This window comes from Chiloscyllium plagiosum, unplaced genomic scaffold (assembly GCF_037043375.1).
Source record: "Chiloscyllium plagiosum isolate Xiang-an unplaced genomic scaffold, Cpla_swu_hap1 HiC_scaffold_8, whole genome shotgun sequence".
NCBI lineage: Eukaryota > Metazoa > Chordata > Chondrichthyes > Orectolobiformes > Hemiscylliidae > Chiloscyllium > Chiloscyllium plagiosum.
In genome coordinates, this window is record NW_028270146.1 from 115618258 (window position 1) to 115637330 (window position 19073).

Consider the following 19073-nt stretch of genomic DNA (forward strand, 5'->3'; position numbering starts at 1 on the left):
GTGAGTGTTCAAGTATCACTTGCATGTGTGGCTCTGTGCGAGTATGTGTGTGTGACATCTTATCTATATGCACATTTGAGTGTGCACATAAATATGTGTCTTTAGGTGAGAGCCCGTATATGTGTCATTGCGTGTGTATTTGCGATCATCTCTCTGCATCTGTTCTTATACCAGACTGCAATTTTTATTATTCTAATTTATTGTTCTAATTTTAATGGATTGCTTATAATTAGGTTTGACCTTGGTGTTGCAGGAAACATTTCCAATTGTCGTGGAGAGATAAGCGTTTTATGAGCAGCTTTCTGTTGCAGTGATAGAATTTCTGTCTCTGAGAGAAAAGGTGTGAGTTCAAATCCCCATTGCCCCAGAGATAACATTTCTGAATATGTTTATTAGAAAATTTCTACTTGTGTTCTATATATGAAACAAACTGTAATCAGGTATTCGAATACCAGAATTGATCCCATGTGCTCCAGAAAACTGAGACAAAACTATGGAATTCAAACCGGGACTATGCTGACGCCAGTTTTGGATTATGGGAATCAATGTTAATCATTTGTTAACAGAGCCAAGCGTGTCCAACATGCTTCAAAGGTATTGTTTTGCATGGAAATGTTAAATCTTTGGACAGTAAGCAAGAAGCTGACTGTTCCTGTTCATAACTGGGTTACATTACAGAGGACATCTACCATGAAAACTGTGCACACGGAGCAAGAGGACAGACCATTCAACGTTCCGCTCCCCTCTGCTCCACGACAACTTATCTGTCGATTCTCTTTGGTGTGAAAGTGAGGATACATTCTGTCAACTCATGCGCTGGCGCAAGATCCCTGGAAGATCCCCAGAAACAAAGGTTACATTCAAACTGTTCTGCACCCTTTACGATTGGCATGTTCCAATCAAATTTAATTTTAAAGTATCTTAAATTAACATTTCCAATTGGTGCAATGTGTCAGTTTAAAACTGACATGAATTTTGTAAAAATGTCCAATCGGGGGAATCAAGAACTCTACCCTTGACATAAAATGGACATTGTCAGATTTTGTCACAGAGGGATTTAGGATGGATAAGGTACTTGGCGGAATCCTGCAATGAGTGAGCTTTACTCTGTCTCTGACCAAGGGTGTATCTGAGCGGAGAACATTAACTGCACAAGACACTCGTCCTACACCTGTTAATAATCCACTTTAACTACACAGATGGAATGTAAGTCAGAGTGAGAAACAATTAATTCAATATTTAACTCAACTGGAGGAAAAAAAACCTTTATTACTTTTGTTGAATTATTAAATGCAACTTTGAGATTTTTATTGACATGAATTAACAGTGTCCATCAGTGCAAGTGAAATGTTTACGAAACTCGGTTTACCGCTGGATTTATCGACTGTTCTGTTGATGATCTTCAATGGAATCGCTTCATGTCCCACCACACAGGAGTAAGAAGCACCGCTGGCCCACTCCTCCGCTGTAATGGATAACAGGCTGTAGATGAAGAAGGAGGTGTTGTCGCTCTCCGCCATCACCTCAGTGTTCTTGTAGTTACTGGGATTCACCGGCTTGTCATTGTTTGTCCATTTGACGAAGATCTCTCGGGGGGAGAAACCTCTCACTAAACAGGTGAGGGAGAGAAACCTCTGAGCGGAGATTTCTTCTGTTGGTGGCAGGAGGACCGACACTGATGGCTCCAGCGGATTAATCACTGCAGAATATTGGAGACAAACATAAATCAACCAAAACATCCTGAACCAATATCACAATTTCACTAAATATTAAGATAAGCCATTTTTAATTTGGGATTTATTCAGTTTCGTTTTCTAAAGGAGCAGTATGGTTCAGTCTGCTCCTTTAGAAAACACTTTGTTCAGTAAAAAAAGGAAAGTTTAATGTGAAAGTTGCCTCCATGTTTCCAGCCCACAACAAGGGCATTCTGTCCAACTGTCATTGCTGATGGTGAGGTCACAACCCAGGCTTCTTCCCACTATATCTGACTTAATCAGAATACAATATCCTTTGGTCCATCTTTTTCTGAATCAGCTACTTAGCTATCCTGCCTTCAGATGCATCATTAATGCCCCCAATGGTGTTTGTTCATTACCAATCAAAGCCTGCCATTGATGTAACTGGATCTGGATGACACATGGGATGCTTTGTGTTTTAATCTCACCGCTCACCTTTCTCCTTGTGGATGGAGTCTCTCAGCGGAGTTGGCAGATTCTGATGGTACACCACACATTCAAAAGTAACGCCACTCAGCCAGGCTTCAGTAGAAATGTCTAATTTGCTGATCACGCTGTCGGGATTCTGTCCAGGCTGCTCAGCAATCTCTGATTTCAGAGGCTTCTTTTCTTGTTTCCAGGTCACGTTGACTCCAGAAGGAAGATTGGACACAACGCAGGTTAACGTCACCGTCGCCTCCAGTAAGACTTGTTCTACTGGCGGTGGGAGGATTTTAACGGTGTTAGGGTGGCACTCGGTATCTTCTATGAAACAAAAATCAAAGTCAATGAAAAATGCCCCTTTCTGATACAAACACCCAGTCTTCAGATTACTCCTTCACAGGGTGAAGACACCACCTTCAAAATGGCAACTCCAACTATTGTTGAAACGATGCTTACTATTGTTGATGTATTTTGATCTGTGAAAGCATTTGTGATTACCTATAACATACCCTGTGTCATTATTCCGAAAGAACACTGGCTTTGTAACAAGTGAAACCTGTGAAAAAAGTAAAATAATCGAAGATACCATCATGTAACCCATGGAATTATCTTTCTTTCGGAGTTTGTCTCTCACTTAAGACCATCTATTGATACTTGTGACAAGAGTAATCTGAATATAATGAGTTCATTTCCATGTTCATAACCTTTAGGTGCAAGTGCTGCTGGTCACGCTGACTGCCAAATCACATCCCAAATTTTGGACAAATTGTAATAAATAATTATTGTTCTCTTTGCAGAGTTCTAAAGTGTTACGGGAGCGGTGAACAGCCATGGAAATTCTGTTCATCATATTTAATGTGATCAAAAATACTTTGCGCTATTGGTGTGATGTCATTCTCTAATTTATGTCATTGTTCCTCGTGAGCTGAGTTTGGAGTAGATCTGAAAACAAGACATTGAGTACAGCATTGGATATCGAGAAGGACCCCCATCTCCTTAAGTCTTTCCCTCCATTCAGTTAGTTCAGACCTGGTCTGTACTTTCACTTTATTTACCAAGCTGCAGTTTTTAATTTCTTCATAGAGCAGGGGAGAAAAAAAAAACAAAAGCGTTTTAAATTAATCTACAAACGCGATGGAAATGTACACTAATTTTATAGACATCCACTACTCACTGTGTAAACATCACCACTCCAAACCAGGCTAAATCAGCCTGTCTCGAGTTCCTCGTTCATTCATCGCTATTGTAGCATTCCCACCAGAATTTATTCTCCTGCCTCATCCACTAATTACAGAGAGCATCTTAAAGAAGCTCAGTGAGATCACATTTATCCCAGTTCATCAAATGTGATACCCACTTGGTCTGTGGTCTGATCCCATAAATGAAGTTAAAGAGCTCAGTACCAGATAAAAATCGATGTCGTACAATGTCCAAGGCCAACAGGTCATTCCTGAGCAGGGGATGAAGCATTGAACGCATTTTGATTTATTTTCAAGTAAGGATCACTGCATATTTTAACCACGTCATTTTGAGACCCCAACATCATAAGATAGAGGATCAGAATAAGGCTGTTCGGCCAATCCAGAGTTTAGATCAGAATGATGCTGGAAAATCACAGCAGGTCAGGCAGCATCCGATGAGCAGGAAAATCGATCTTTCGGGCTAAAGCCATTCTCCTGCCTTCTCCCCGTACTAAACAAGAGCAGATCTATCTCTGGCTTGAGTACACACAATGGCCGGGCCTCCACAGCCCTCTGCAGCAATAAGTTCCACAGACTCATCACCCTCTGGCTGAAGAAATTCCTCCCCATCTCAGTTCTAAACGGTGCCCCTTTGACCCTGAGACTGTGTCCTTGGGTCCTAGTCTCGCCTACTAGTCAAAACATCTATTCCACGTTCACTCGACCTCAGTCTCTCAGTATTTTCTATGTTTCAATCAGATATCTATCCAATATCCCCCTCCACTCCCTAACTTATCCTTGAAGCGGCTACCAGGCAAGGATTCAGCACTCTGAATACCTCTCCCAGCATGGTGAGGCAACAAACTATTTAACAAAGCTCACTGTCTATATATCTATCTTCAACAGAGAGGAAACATGCTTTTCTGTCTTGCCAAAATGCTGAATTATGAGCAATGCTAATGTAACACTCAAACTAATATGAAATACGTGGCATGTTGGGAAATGAGAAGCTGTACCGTGCTGTTTACTACGCCTGATAAATTATTGTGTTTGATTCACATCAGAGTTCAGAGTGATTTGTAGCTCTCTCAGTGTGTGTCTCTTACCCTGGAGTGCGGTGATGTTTTTACTTTGAATGTTCTCTCCATGAGTGACCTGGCAGGTATAGACCGCGCTGTTGAACCATTCACCAGAAGGGACCATCAGCCGACTCATCACCGAGAAGTTCCCGTTCGCCTCACACACGGGAGACGTGAAGAAGCCAGAATCCAAGGGTCGGCCATTTTTCAACCAACTCACGGAGATTGACTTCGGATGGAAATCGATGATTGAACAGACGACGGTTGCAAACTTGCTGCTTGCGATTTCTTCACTGGAGCTCACAGTTAGGAGAAGAGTTGGTTGGAGAATACCTAGATGTTTAGGAAATACATCGCATAAATTATCTGACGAATTTCAGAACAAATACAATCAGTCCTCATATAGCAAGGTTTCTTGTGGTTAATGGATACAAGAATCATAATTGTGCAGATTGCTGGAGAAGCTGGGATCCACACAGAAGGACAATGTGAAAGGCTAAAATTATAGGACGCAGCAAGGGAGTCCAGGAGGCATAGAAACTATAGGCCGGTTAAATCAGAAGGGAGATAGCAACGTTGGATGGTATTCGTTTTAATGACAGAGTATGATGAACAAGGCAGATGAATTACCGGCATAAATGAGGAAATGATACGGTTGTTATCACGGAGACATATTGAGAGCCGGGCAGGAGTGGCTATTCAATATTCCAGGATTTAGTGCCTTCAGGTGAGACAGGGAAAGATGGAAAAGGGTGGGGGCGGGGATGTGCGGTACAGAATGTTGCTTCTGTCGCAATTCTGACAAGAGTATTTTAGGCGGTAAAGAGAAATGAAATCATGGATACCTCCTTGAACAAAGGCAAATGGACAGTACTTCAAAACCAAAATACAGCAAAAATAACTACTGGGAGAGCACGATATACCTTACTTTCGGTCCAAAAGACCAAGTGCAAATACATGGGCAAATTTCAGAGACGTGGAAATTAAATAGGGGAATGAGAAAAGAGGTTTTGAACTTCCTCAGCATAGGCTTGGATATTCACTTTGTCAAAAATTTAGAGGGAACACAATTCTGAAAATGCCCCCAGGAGAATATTTTAACAAAGTATGTGTTTAATACAGAGAATTTGAATCCAGACCTTGCAAGAGAGGTGTGAACCTGAACTTAACCTTAGGGAGTGAAGTCGACCTAGTGGGTAAAACATCAATGGTGGAGCACTTTGCAGACAGTGATCGTAAATCAGTTGGATTTCAGATTGTACTGCAAAGGAATAGAAATTGGCCCAAAGTTCTGAAAAGGGGAAGGACAATTTTAGTAAGAAGAGGTAATGACTTGACCAGAGTGTACTGGAAGCTGACACTTATTGGTAAATCCGAGTCAGAGCAAGTGTGACACATTTAAGAAAGAGATAGGAAAATCACAGGGAGGTCATTTCCCAGGAAGCCACTGTGTGGGACCAAGAATGCAGCGGGCTCTGGACACCAAAGGGCATGGAGGATGAGATAAAAAGAAACAAGGGAGGCTTCCGGTCTACACTGAAATCTCAAAACAATAGAAATTAGTATGGAGTACAAGGGGGAGTTTGAAAGACAAAGGAATTAGAAGAGCAAAAGGGACCATGAGAAAATAATAGCAGTCAAAATAAAGGGAAATATTTTTAAAAGTTACAGGCTCATTCATAATAAAAGAATTATTCGGGAAACAGTAATGCCCATTAAGTGTTATTATTGGAGTGGAGCCGGAGGATTAGGTTGTGGTCAAAACGAATGTGTTGTGTCAGTGTTCACTAGTAAGAGGGACAATGTGGGGACCGAAATCATGGAGGGGTGTTGTGATGTAGTTTTCAGAAATTAGGACACATGATGTGGTGTTCTGTGTTGTCTTGCTGAATGAAAAGTGGTTATATTTCCAGGGCAGATGAAAAGTATACCAAGCGGTTGAGCGATGCAAAGGATGAAATAGTTGGGTTGCTGACAATAATTTAGAATTCCTGTCTGGCCACAGCAGTTGTGCCAAGTGAGTGTAGATCAGCCAACATTGCACTGTTATGCAGGACGAAGGAAGGGATAAATAATGAAAACACAGATCTGTCAAGCTAGTCTCAGTGGTAGGGAAACTATTGAGAAGTGAAATTAGTCTTCATTTGGAAGATAAATCTACAATTTTCAGCATGGTTTTATTGAGAGGAAGTCATGTGTGACAATTTGATAGCAGTTTTCAGAGAGATAACTCGATGTCCAGATAATAGCAATAATCAGAGCCAATGGGATCCGAGTTCATTTGACAGATTGGATCTAGAACTGGCTGAGTGATGGGAGCAGGGGATAATAGTCATCGGGGGTCTGCGTGACTGGAAATCTATCTCTCCTGGTGTTCTGTAGGGATTGGTGTTGATTTCCTTGCTATTTCTCTTACATACCAATGATTGAGACTCAAATTTAGGAGGATTAACCAGTGAATTCACAGATGAAATGAAAACTGTCATGTTGTTAAGTCATGAGCATAATGGCTTTAGAATGCAGGAGGATATAAAAGGGTTAGCTGTTTGTGAAGAGAAGTTGCAAATGGAAATTATTCTGGATAAATGTAAGGTGATGTAATTCGGCAGACGAATCTGTGAGGTATGACGTTTTGAATAGTGGAACCCTGGAAAGGACTGAGGATCTTTGGTGTACGTACCCAAAGATCCCCTATAGTACTGTGTCGTCTGGATAAAGAGGCTAAGAAGGTGGGAGGATATTTGCTTTTATTATCCGAGACATTGTCAATGAAGAGTAGGGAGATGATACTGGAACTTAATAGAACACTGGTTAGGCCATACTGAAGCGTTGTGTGCATGTAATCGAAGGAATGTGATTACACTGAAGGCAGTATTGATGAGATTTGCCAGGATCTTGCCTGGGTTGGAGGGTTTTAGTTATGAAACTAGATTAGATAGACAGGGGTTTTCCTTGGAGCAGAGGAGAATTAGGGAGAAGATTATCATGATGTCTAGAATTATTTTAGGCAAAGACAGGGTAAACTGGATGAAACCTTTCCCCTTGATGGAGAGATCAATGCCTCAGGGGCACAGGGTGAAGGTAAGGCCAGGAGGTTCCAAGTGGATCTCAGGGGAAAACAAAATCAAACAGAGGGTGGTGTTAGCCTGGAGCTCAGCACCTATAAGTCATGTAGAAACTGAGCCCCTCATAATAAGTATGAAGTATTGAGATGCATCCTTGCAAGGGCAAGTCACACAAGGCAATGGATCATGTGCTGACACATGAGACTGGAATAGTTAGGTGGCTGTTATTGATAGGCGTGAACTGGATGGATCAAAGGGCCTTTTTTCCTGTGCTGTATAAGGTGATTCTGTGAAAATGGTTATTAATAATGCCTTATTCATATTAATCCCAGATGCTCTGTTTATCTCAGTTTCCACAACACGTACCTGGACATGGCATTTCTTTGCTCTTGTGTGACCCGCTGTGTTGAACCTCACAGTAGATTTTGCTGGGGCAACCTACTGCTGACTCGGGCAGGGTTAACTGGCTGCTCAGGGTGTAGGTTCCCTTCTTGTTTCTCACTGATGGATAAGTCTTCAATCCAGTCGTGATTAGCTCCCCTCCTTTCTTCCAGGTTACCTTGGTGACGTCAGGGGAATAGTCCATCGCCAAACAACCAAAGATCGCAGAACCGGTGTTGTGCTCCTGACAGGAGGAGACCAGGCCATAAAGTGTGGGGGGAGATGGTGTCTCTACAATAGAATGACCAATTGAGCATGTTAGTTTCTGTTCATTTGACCTTACCAGTTACTCAAATGTATCCTCAGCTGTAAACGTTTGCCAGTATGCTCCCGCTGAGTCTACAGCATAACTGGGATTTATTTTTGGTTCCTACCAGTTGCTGATCATGATCATTGGTTCCCTCTTTAGAAACATGCCCTCGACCTTGACCATTGCCATATAATTTCAGAAGAACAACATCCTGATCCCACCCCAGTAACTGTTTGAAGATCTCACCAACTGACACTTTCACTGGATTGCTGTGAAGAGCAGAGACATTTCACAAAATACAAACCAAGGAAATGCAGATTCATCGAAATTCTACAGTGTGTGCAAACAGGCCATTTGGCCCAACAAGTCCACACCCACCCTCTGAAAAGTAACGCATCCAGACCCATTCCCCTACCCTATTATGCTACAGTTAACCCTGACTAATGCACCTAAACTCCCAATCACTGAACACAACATTTGCAATTGCCCCAACTTGCACATCTTTGGACTGTGGGAGGAAACGCACACAGACATGGGGAGAAAGTGCCAACTCCACACAGACAGTCACCCGAGGCTGGAATGGAACCCGCACTAGGTACCGTGCTGCTGGGAATACCCAACAGCTGGCAGTACCCCCGGAGAGAAATCAGAGTGAATCATAGAACATAGAACATTACAGCGCAGTATAGGCCCTTCGGCCCTCGATGTTGCGCTGCCCTGTCATATTAATCTGAAGCCCATCCCACCTACACTATTCCATGTACGTCCACATGCCTGTCCAATGACGACTCAAATGTACTGAAACTTGGCGAATCTACTACCGTTGCAGGCAAAGCATTCCATACCCTTACTACTCTCGGAGTAAAGAAATTACCTCTGACATCTATCTTATACCTATCTCCCCTCACTTTAAAGTTGTGTCCCCTCGTGTTTGCCGTCCCCATACTTGGAAATCAGGTCCAATGAGCCTTCCTCACTTATCAATGCAAGGCAGAATGTTCTCTCTGGGAGGGAGGTCACTGCAGCAGCCGCACAGGCAGGAGCTGAGCACTGGGACTAGGAGGATGGCTGTCACGGCTGAACTCATGCCAATTGTCTGGAAGTTGAAACATCTAATTTACAATTATCTGAATTCTGGAGGCCTCTGAAAAATGGAGGACCATTAAGGTTCAGAGACTTTGGAGTATTACAGCTGAGTATTTATGTAATTATGATTTGAGAAATGAACAAGTAATGTTAAACTTTAATAAATATCAACCTGATACACAGTTCACCACCAAACCTCATCTTTCAGACTAACCACTGCACTTATTCTGTCTAGACCTAAATTTCCACTCACATTGAGAAACCCTACCCTGCTATACACCCATTCATGCCTGGAACACACAACCCCTATCACACGAAACACATCCAAGGCAATCCATATCGGAAGTGTAGCTGAGCAGAGAGATCTCGGTGTCCATGTACATAGATCCCTAAAAGTTGCCAGCCAGTTTGATAGAGTTGTTTAGAAGGCATACTTTGTGTTGGCTTTCATCGATAGAGGGACTGAGTTTCAGAACCACGAGGTTAGGCTGCAGCTGTACAAAACTCTGGTGTGGCCGCACTTGGGAGTATTGTGTACAGTTCTGGTCACCACATTATAGAAAGAATGTGGAAGCTTTGGAAGAGTTCAGAGGAGCTTTACCAGGATGTAGTTTGGTATGGCAGGAAGGTTTAACGAGGAAAAGATGAGGGTCTTGAGGCTGTTTTTGTTTGAGAGAAGAAGGTTGAGAGGTGACTTAGTTGAGACATAAAAGAAAAACAGAGGGTGGACAGTGAAAGTCTTTTTCCTTGAATAGTGATGGCTAGCAGGAGAGGACATAGATGACAAATGTCAGAGGTTGTTTCTTTACTCAGAGAGTAATAGGGCCATGGAATGCCCTGCCTGCAACAATAGTACACTCGCCAACTTTAAGGGCATTTAAAAGGTCATTGGATAAACATATGGATGAAAATGGAATAGTGTAGGATAGATAGGCTTCAGATTGGTTCCACAGGTCAGCGCAACATCGAGGGCTGAAGGGCTTGTACTGCACTGTAATGTTCTATGTTCTATATTCCAGATGGACATATAATCTCAATTCCTTTCAGTCATTTACACTCCTGCCGCCCTGCACCTGGCCCATGGTGAATCTGGCCCTGACTGGACCTGGCACCATCATTTTCACAACCTCTGACAAAAGTCCACTACCCAAGACATGACCTCAGCCCTTGATCACTGACCTCTCATCTTACCCAAGTCAACCTGTGCACATTGCATCCTAGCTCCTTTCCCATCTGTGCTTTACCACCTACCATTTTGCCAGACTCCGAGCTTTGCATTTTGACCAACACATCAACCTGTCACTTCATTACAGTGACCTTCCACCCCCGAAACATCCTGGCACTCTGCCCACCTCTACACTAACCAGCCTGGCATCCTGTCCACCTCTCCATAAACCAGCCTGGCAAAGACAGAGCTCCTGCATTTCAGCTCAAACTACCCCTCACCTACCAAGCACATTTCGACCAAATTATCCTGTGACCATTACCATTTACCTTGATGCCACCTTGCCAGACAGAGTGCATGCATGCCTACCCAGCAGCCAGCCAACACCTCACAGCCTACCAGCCCAAACTCTCCCACATGCCCAATCTAGCCCCTCACTTGCTCACCACCTTCCAACTTTGAGCCTACTCCACCATAATGTCAGTGCATCATTATGTCGTACAGCACAGAAACAGTTCCTTTGGTCCAGCTCATCCATGCTGACCAGAGTTCCCAAAGAAAACTAATTCCACCTGCCTGCCTTTGGCCCATATCCATCCAGATCCATCCAGTTCCTGTAGCTGTTCAAATAACTTCTAAACGTTGGATCTATCTCTGCATTTACCACTTCCTCTGGCAGTTCATTCCAATGTTTTGGACAGTTACAACATGAAGCCCTAACTCCTGCACTCAGTGCTCTGACCAATGAAGGTACATGTGCCAAACACCTTCAACACACTAGGTACTTGAGGCAACGCTTTCAAAAATCTATGAGTCTTGAATCTATGAATTTCTGTGGTGGAGAATTCCAAAGGTTCACCATGCTTTTGCTGAACAGTAAAACAGGAGAAAGTGAGGTCTGCAGATGCTGGAGATCAGAGCTGGAAATGTGTTGCTGGAAAAGCGCAGCAGGTCAGGCAGCATCCAGGGAACAGGAGAATCGACATTTCCTGAAGAAGGGCTTATTCCCGAAACGTCGATTCTCCTGTTCTCTGGATGCTGCCTGACCTGCTGCGCTTTTCCAGCAACACATTTCCAGCTCTGAACAGTAAACAATCAGGTTCAATGCTATCGGTGTGTTGGGAAGATTAATGATGATCCCATGAATGGAATAGCATTCCAGAGGGGCCGAGGTGCCTTCTTCAGCTTCCATTTTGCATGCTGACATGTCCCTTCGGCAGCATGTTCCAAAATTGTGATCCTTGAGGATAAGGGCGCGCATGCATGTAAAGCTTTCCTCCAAATCAGACTCTCAACTATTTCCCTGCCCGTTTCCTCTTCCTCAATCACAGCCATGGGACTCACTTCCTAACAGCGCTTTGAATGCGCTAATGCCACTCAAACTTCAGCAATTCAAATAGACTGATGACAACTGGTTTCTCAAGGCGAGATAAAAAGCCTAATACTTCCACACCTGTCTAGAGATTCAAACAACCACTGGAAGAATTGAAAATTATTTGAGGCACTTGTGTGTCTACACAAGGTGACATGGTTTCCTTTTTTAAAAATCATGCAACACCAGGTTATAGTCCAACAGGTTTAATTGGAAGCAATCAAGCTTTCGGAGCGACTCTCCACTATCATCTGATGAAGGAGCGTCGCTCCGAAAGCTAGTGTGCTTCCAATTAAACCTGTTGGAATATAACCTGGTGTTGTGTGATTTTTAACTTTGTACACCCCAGTCCAACACCGGCATCTCCGAATCATGGTTTCTTTTTGTGTGATTTGACTGTGTTTTCACTGAATGAACAGAGCTATGTCTTAATCATATAATAGGAATGAAGCTTCCCTCATTTTTAGCAACTGCTGAAAATGTGTTGCTGGAAAAGCGCAGCAGGTCAGACAGCATCCAAGGAGCAGGAGAATCGACGTTTCGGGCATGAGCCCTTGAATATTGTATTTCTGGCAGATAAAAGTGGTTTTGAAGCACGAGATGAAATTGAACTGTCTGAGATTCAGGTATCCGAACTGGACAATTTACAAATGGTCAGGACCGTTGACAAGTTAGTCAGAGATAGCACTGAAACAAACTGTACAACAGACTTAATCCTAGAGGATACATTGCTCAACTCCTCACGTCAAATATATTCACTGTAACTGAACATTCATCAGAGGAACTAACTAGTGGATAAATGTGAACGAGAATGCGTTCACAAGAACATAAATAACCACTGAGTTAATAAACTTAATAAGTCATTGTATTTAACAAAATTATTGAGGTGGGAAATATCGCCAATTAAAGCCCATATCCGGAGGAAATGGATAATTCTCTAAATTATTTTTACATATTCTTAAAACGTTCCTCGAATTGTGGAGATTTTGCATGCACTGCATAAAGTCAATACTGCATTCCAGTGTGGAAAGCATTTCTGTTGAAGGAATTAGGGCAAGGTCATTTTCTTTGTTAACTGCTTTTAATGAACGAAAATGTTTAAAAAGGTATGAATTGAAAGCATGCTTCTGTCTGGAGTTGCCCACTTTAGCGGTTGTCTAAGTAAATGTGGGCACTGCTGCCTCACAGATCCAGGTACCCAGGCTCGGTTCCAGCCTCAGGTGACTGCCTATGTGGAGTTTACACAATGTCCCCTGTGTCTGTGTGGATTTCCTTCCACAATCCAAAGATGTGCATGCACATGTTATATCGTCCATAGTGTTAGGTGCATTAGTCAGGGGTAAATATAGAGTAGGGGAATGGGTCTGGCTGGGTTACTCTTCAGAGGGTCGGTGTGTACTTGTTGGGCCAAATGGCCCGATACATACTGCAGGAAATCTAATCTAAATGATTAGTTAAGTGTGACAATGTGAGCAGATTCCTTCCGATCGCTACATTGCAATAAATCGGTCAAGTATATAAATTAAAATAAATATTACTCTATTTTCAGTGTCTGAATAAACAATGTGCTCTGTTACCCTCTAGTTCATGTCTTCTGCAAATTTGTGAACTCTGCATACGTCTGAACACATCGATGTAAAATGAATTCTCTGCGTTTGCAGCAAGCACTCCCATGATTTTAAGAATAGAGTTCCTACAATATGGAAATAGGCCATTTGGCCCAACAATTCCACACTGACCGTCTGAACAGTAAGTAGCCCATCCAGACCCATTCCCCCTAATTTATATTTACTCCGACTAATGCACCCTAACCTTCACATCACTGAACACTATGGCTGTGCTAAATTTCACCTGACATGCACAACTTTTGGACTGTGGTAGGAAACCAGAGTGCCCGAAGGAAACCCACACAGACACAGGGAGAATGTGCAAACTCCACACAGGCAGTCACCCGAGGGTGGAATCGAATTTGGGACCCTGGCATTGTGAGGCAGCAGTGCCAACCACTGAGCCACCATGCTGCCCTGCGAGTTCATGGGTGGATTATTTTAAGTAATTCGAAATTTGGCCTTGGTCACATAATTTACTATAGCAGTTGTTTCCTAAAGAATGACTCTTCAGTTGATATTTTGTTGTAAAATGTAACTATTTATTTAAAATGCACAGATTGGCAACACCTAAAGCACTGTGCAGATTAAATAATTCAGTTAATGTTTTATTTTTATCCTGCAAATCCAGTTTAATCAGGGACATAACAATTAATTAACTCAAGTTACATGTGAAACTGATCAAAGCAGTGAAACTGACCTGTTCTTCATAGAATTGAGCAGAATTTCCAAATGGTCTTTGCCAATGATCTTTTCCAGTCAGAAAAATATGTATGTAGTGTACAGCGGAATTGAAAGGTGTTTCTTGATCAATTATAACACAGACATGGCATTTTTGCTCAAGAGCAAGAACTATTCGAACATTAGACTTTTGAAATTCTATTTATATTTCTCTATGACTTGCAAACTGTTTAAAGACAGACCTTGTGATTGAACTAGATAGTTGAGTTCTGAATTTGGATTGTAAAGCATGGATTAGATTAATCCTTAATTATTTATTTTAAGTAAAAATGCAGATCAATTTCACAAACTGAATAAGAATTCAATCAACTCAATTCAACAGAATCAAGGGAAAAAAACAGAATCCAATCAACTCAAAACAACAGATTTGAATGAAACATAATCAGAATCCAACCAATTCCATTCAACAGAATCAAATAAAACAATTTCAAAAACCAATCAACACAATTCAACAAAACCAAGTAAAAACAAAGTCAGAATCTAATCAACACAGTTCAACTGAATCAACTAAAGCAAAGCCAAAATCCAATCAAATCAATTCAACAGAATCAAGTAAAACAAACTCAGAATCTAATCAACAGAATGAAATACAGCACTGCAAGAAAGTTTTATGACACTTTCTAACCTGCTTGTCATCAACAAAATTATCAAAATAAATGTGAAGGTATCTGTTTTCCCTTCATTTCTAAAACATTTGCGATTTGTCTTTCACTTAATAATAGGCTTTATGATATTTCACCTCGCATGCTGAATGCATTGAATGAGGAACCTGGAGCGGTTCACTGTCACCAACCGTGTTAACATTGCAAAAACAATGTAGAAACCAGAAACGGTTTCCCAAATATAACACATTTAATGTTACCCAAGCACAGTCCCTCCTCAACAGATCAACGATCACCAGATCACAACACGGTGTGTTTGTAGCAGAACTAGCTCTGCAAACAGTTTCAACAGAACCAAGAACATGATGTAACCTCACAAAAAAAACACATTGAAGTCTAACAAAACTGCTCAGAATCCAGCAAACTAATGATTAAATTGAATAGAAATAACAAGTCATAACAGCAACCTTGTTTGTGAGGGGACTTAACACTTAAAGCTGTAACGTTTCTGGCAACAGTTCAACTTATTTCCAACCTGCACACCCTTCTTGATCGTGACAATCCTGTGCAGCGCACAGTAGAGCGGTTGAAGGCATATATTGATTAATCACTTCATGGTCAAAACAAAATTACTGAATGGACAAATATTACTACATTATAATTTTAAGTTAGTATCAATTACATAATCTGATCAATTCTGTAGTTTCAGATTTTCGTCCCAAACTTTATTTTGAATGAGGCTACTCAAAACAAAATTCAGTTAGATTAGATTAGATTACTTACAATGTGGAAACAGGCCCTTCGGCCCAACAAGTCCACACCGACCCGCCGAAGCGCAACTCACCCATACCCTTACATTTACCCCTTTAACCTAACACTATAAGCTTACAATTAGAACTGAATTTTTTTTTTTTAAAAAAGTCAATGCATTAAAAACTCGTTTTTTTTTTCATTTCTCACACTTCCGGGTTTCTGCCTTAAGTTGTTTTTCAGACCGTTACAAATGTTTTCAATCAAGCAGAGAAAAATGTGTCATATAAGTTTAATAAATGCAGAAATGATTCATGAAAAACAAAAGAACTTCACAAATATTGGTAATGAAAAGGTATCCAGAGAGACAATCTCCTCACCAGAAAGAAAACACCAGTTACAGAAAGCAGGAAAATGCAGATCAATTTCACAAACTGAATAAGAATCCAATCAACTCAATTCAACAGAATCAAGGAAAAACAAAGTCAGAATCTAATCAACACAGTTCAACCGAATCAACTAAAGCAAAGCCAAAATCCAATCAAATCAATTCAACAGAATCAAGTAAAACAAACTCAGAATCTAATCAACAGAATGAAATACAGCACCGCAAGAAAGTTTTATGACACTTTCTAACCTGCTTGTCATCAACAAAATTATCAAATTAAATGTGAAAATAGAATCATGGTAAGAACATGTATTAAAGAAATGAATAATGATATTTTAGCATATTTTAATCATGTTTGGTAATATCTCGAACATCTTTGAATTCTTAACGTTTGTTGTTGATAATAAAACTCACAGTCAGGGTGTTACTAACATTAAACATTATTTATAGCTGACTGATTAAGAGACATTAGGTGTTTCAAGTAACCCAGCCACACAGAATGCCCATCTGATAAAAAAAGAGATACACCGAGTAACTGACTCCATCATCCCCATTGTAACTATTTGCTGAGCCTTAACTGAAGTCTGTAATCAGTCTGAACAAAAATCAATCCGAACCAAACCAAACTCAGCACAGAATCTGAGTTTCATTTAATTCAGAAATTAGTCACATGAATAGAAAGTTTTTAAAAAGTCACTAAGAAAGTTCAAGGGTCTTACCTGAAGTCACTGTCACCATGGTCCCCTGGCCCCAGTAATCAAGATAGTCACAGTGTTACATCCTCTGGGCTGGGTCACACAATAACTAGCTCTGCATAAAACAAATCAAAAATCTACCATCATTTTAAATTTTCAGAACCACAGGCAAAATAAAGTCACGATAAATCTTCATCACATAATTGCGCTAGTGAATTCTGATCATTCTTAATAAATTTTAATACTGTTTTATACTTCACAGAGTAACACATGAGCTGATTCTCAAAATCCAAAACTGGTCTATCAATAATTACCCAACACATCTACAAATTAAACAGTGATACTGGCATAAAACCGCACAGAACTAATACTGCACTGAAGGTTAAGACGGTTTGTAGAAGTAATCACTGACTAGTTTCAAACAATGGAGGCTGAATAGGTTTTTGTATTGATCATAATTGCAGTGTCACCCCAGTTGTATCACTGTGAGACACGTTGTGTCAAATACTATGACAGACTGTAAACTGTAAAATGCAGAGAATTTCTTCACTTCCTAGAAAGCAGTGATTCAGACTCCTCTAAAAATGATTCGGTGCATTATTCCAGCTTTTATGATCCATTGTATTTTGAAAGCTTGGAATACTTTTCCAGGTTTGGTCTGTATTTAACTTGACAATCAACATGAAGAAGGTAGAAACAAATTATACATTTGTACAAACTAGCACTACTGGATTGCGTTTAACTTGCATCTCACATTATTTCTCGCTCCTGCCTTGGTAGAAATCACCAATTTGAGATAAACACTTGTTAGTGGTTATTGTATGAGGATGTCGCTGTGCACAACACTGTGACCCACTGTAGTATCACAATGATGTAGACCAGTACACTCATTCTCTGTTCTTTACTCCAGGTCTCAGTTTTCATTTAAAAGAGCCATTTAGTACTGATCATGTTTAGAATGAATGCCATAGTTGACATAACAATTAGCAGTGATTTCCTGAGCTGTCAGATATATTAAAACTAACATTTTGTCCGAGCATTTAATTGATGGAAGTGTTAGCAGTACATATGACATGCCCAAAACATTGTCCCATTGTGTCACCAGTTTGCTAGTTTAAATGGTACATTTCCTCTTTGATAGTTTTGTAAGAGGCAGCCTGAGGTCTGCTTCAGATTGCAGTTGGTATAATTGCATTTAAAACTCATACTGACCGTCAGTTTATGGTGGAATTGACAAAATGTTCCCTCGAGCTGTTTTTGAATGGGTCCAGCCCTGGTTCCTCTCGCTGTGGTCTCTTGCACAGTAATAGATGGCGGTGTCTTCGATCTTCAGGTTCCCCATGTCCAACGCGAAAATGTTGTTTGAAGTGTCTTTGGACGCAGTAAATCGACCCTTAATCGCTGGTGCATAGTTATTGTTGGATGAACTATAGTAGTACAGCAGCCACTCCAGACCCTGTCCGGGAACCTGTCGGACCCAGCTCATGTAGCTGCTGCTAAGATCGAACCCGCTGGTTTTACAGGTCAGTTTCAGGCTGCCTGCGGGACGGCCAGTCTCTGCCTCTGGCTGGGTCAAAACAATCTCCGACTGAACACCTTTAAAAAAGAAAACAAATAAACCGTGAGCATTAATGCTGATGACATGATGGCTGAGTGTTTTACATTCCTGCGGTAGACTAACATTGAGACAGTCACAAAGAGAGACTTGAACAAAAAACACTCACATGATAAGAAAGTCAGTAACAGACTGAGAAAAAGTGTCGACACAGTCATTCTGATAACTTGTGGGAAGCGGTTCTGTCAAGATCTTTCTAAACAAAGCCGACCCAGGAGTGTTAAAATACGGTCTAGTGCCCAGGATTTATATGGCCATCGGAAGGGGCAGGCTTACAGCTTCCGCCTGTTGGTTTCCTGCTGGAGGCTCAGACTGGATCCTGGTATCAGCTTGGACAGCCCGAACACATGGGATCATGTATTTACATGAGGTTCTGCTTAAACATGGACACATACACATCTTGGGATAGTGGTTTTGCTGAATAGCTTCTTTGGAAGTAAATTTGAGTAGCTTCAGGTCTGTTTCACATGATAGTTGCATGTATTTTGTTTTAAAAAAACAAATTCAACTGGAAGTTAGCTCCCTTTATTTCTACATTCATTCACAAGCAGATAAAACTAAAGTTAAAGTTCAAACATATTACCAGCCAATAAAACAGTTGAGTTTTTCTTCCCTGGATACTGCAAGTCTCTGACGCACTACAAAATAACATGTAATTCATATGAAACATTTCAGAATTCAATTTAGGCAACAGAGCGTGTCCAAAGTGATTATATTAAGAATATTCAATTAGAAGTTAACTCCCTTTAATCCTACATTCCACCACAAGCAGATAAAGCTAAAAAGAACTTTAATAATATTATTAGCCAATAAAATGAATGACTTTATTTGCTGTCACTCAAAGTCTCTCTCACATTACCAAATAACATATCATTTC

The 19073-nt window shown here is 41.0% G+C and overlaps 1 long non-coding RNA gene and 1 gene segment (V, D, J or C); one reads left to right on the forward strand and one right to left on the reverse strand.

Annotated features, from left to right (window-relative positions):
- Nucleotides 1-1249: 1249 nt before the first annotated feature.
- Nucleotides 1250-18454, reverse strand: LOC148149523 (Ig heavy chain C region-like). The segment is given in 7 exon segments: nucleotides 1250-1699; nucleotides 2172-2480; nucleotides 4447-4752; nucleotides 7851-8156; nucleotides 16606-16646; nucleotides 17859-18177; nucleotides 18306-18454. Coding segments are annotated over 7 exon segments (1722 nt in total).
- On the forward strand, nucleotides 8082-16000 carry LOC148149524 (uncharacterized). Of its 2 annotated transcripts, none has more exons than XR_015758000.1 (3): nucleotides 8082-8182; nucleotides 13383-13547; nucleotides 15731-16000. It is a non-coding gene; the product is annotated as an uncharacterized LOC148149524 (long non-coding RNA). The 2 variants fall into 2 exon arrangements; XR_015758001.1 differs by lacking the exon at nucleotides 15731-16000 and adding an exon at nucleotides 14411-15009.
- Nucleotides 18455-19073: the final 619 nt, after the last annotated feature.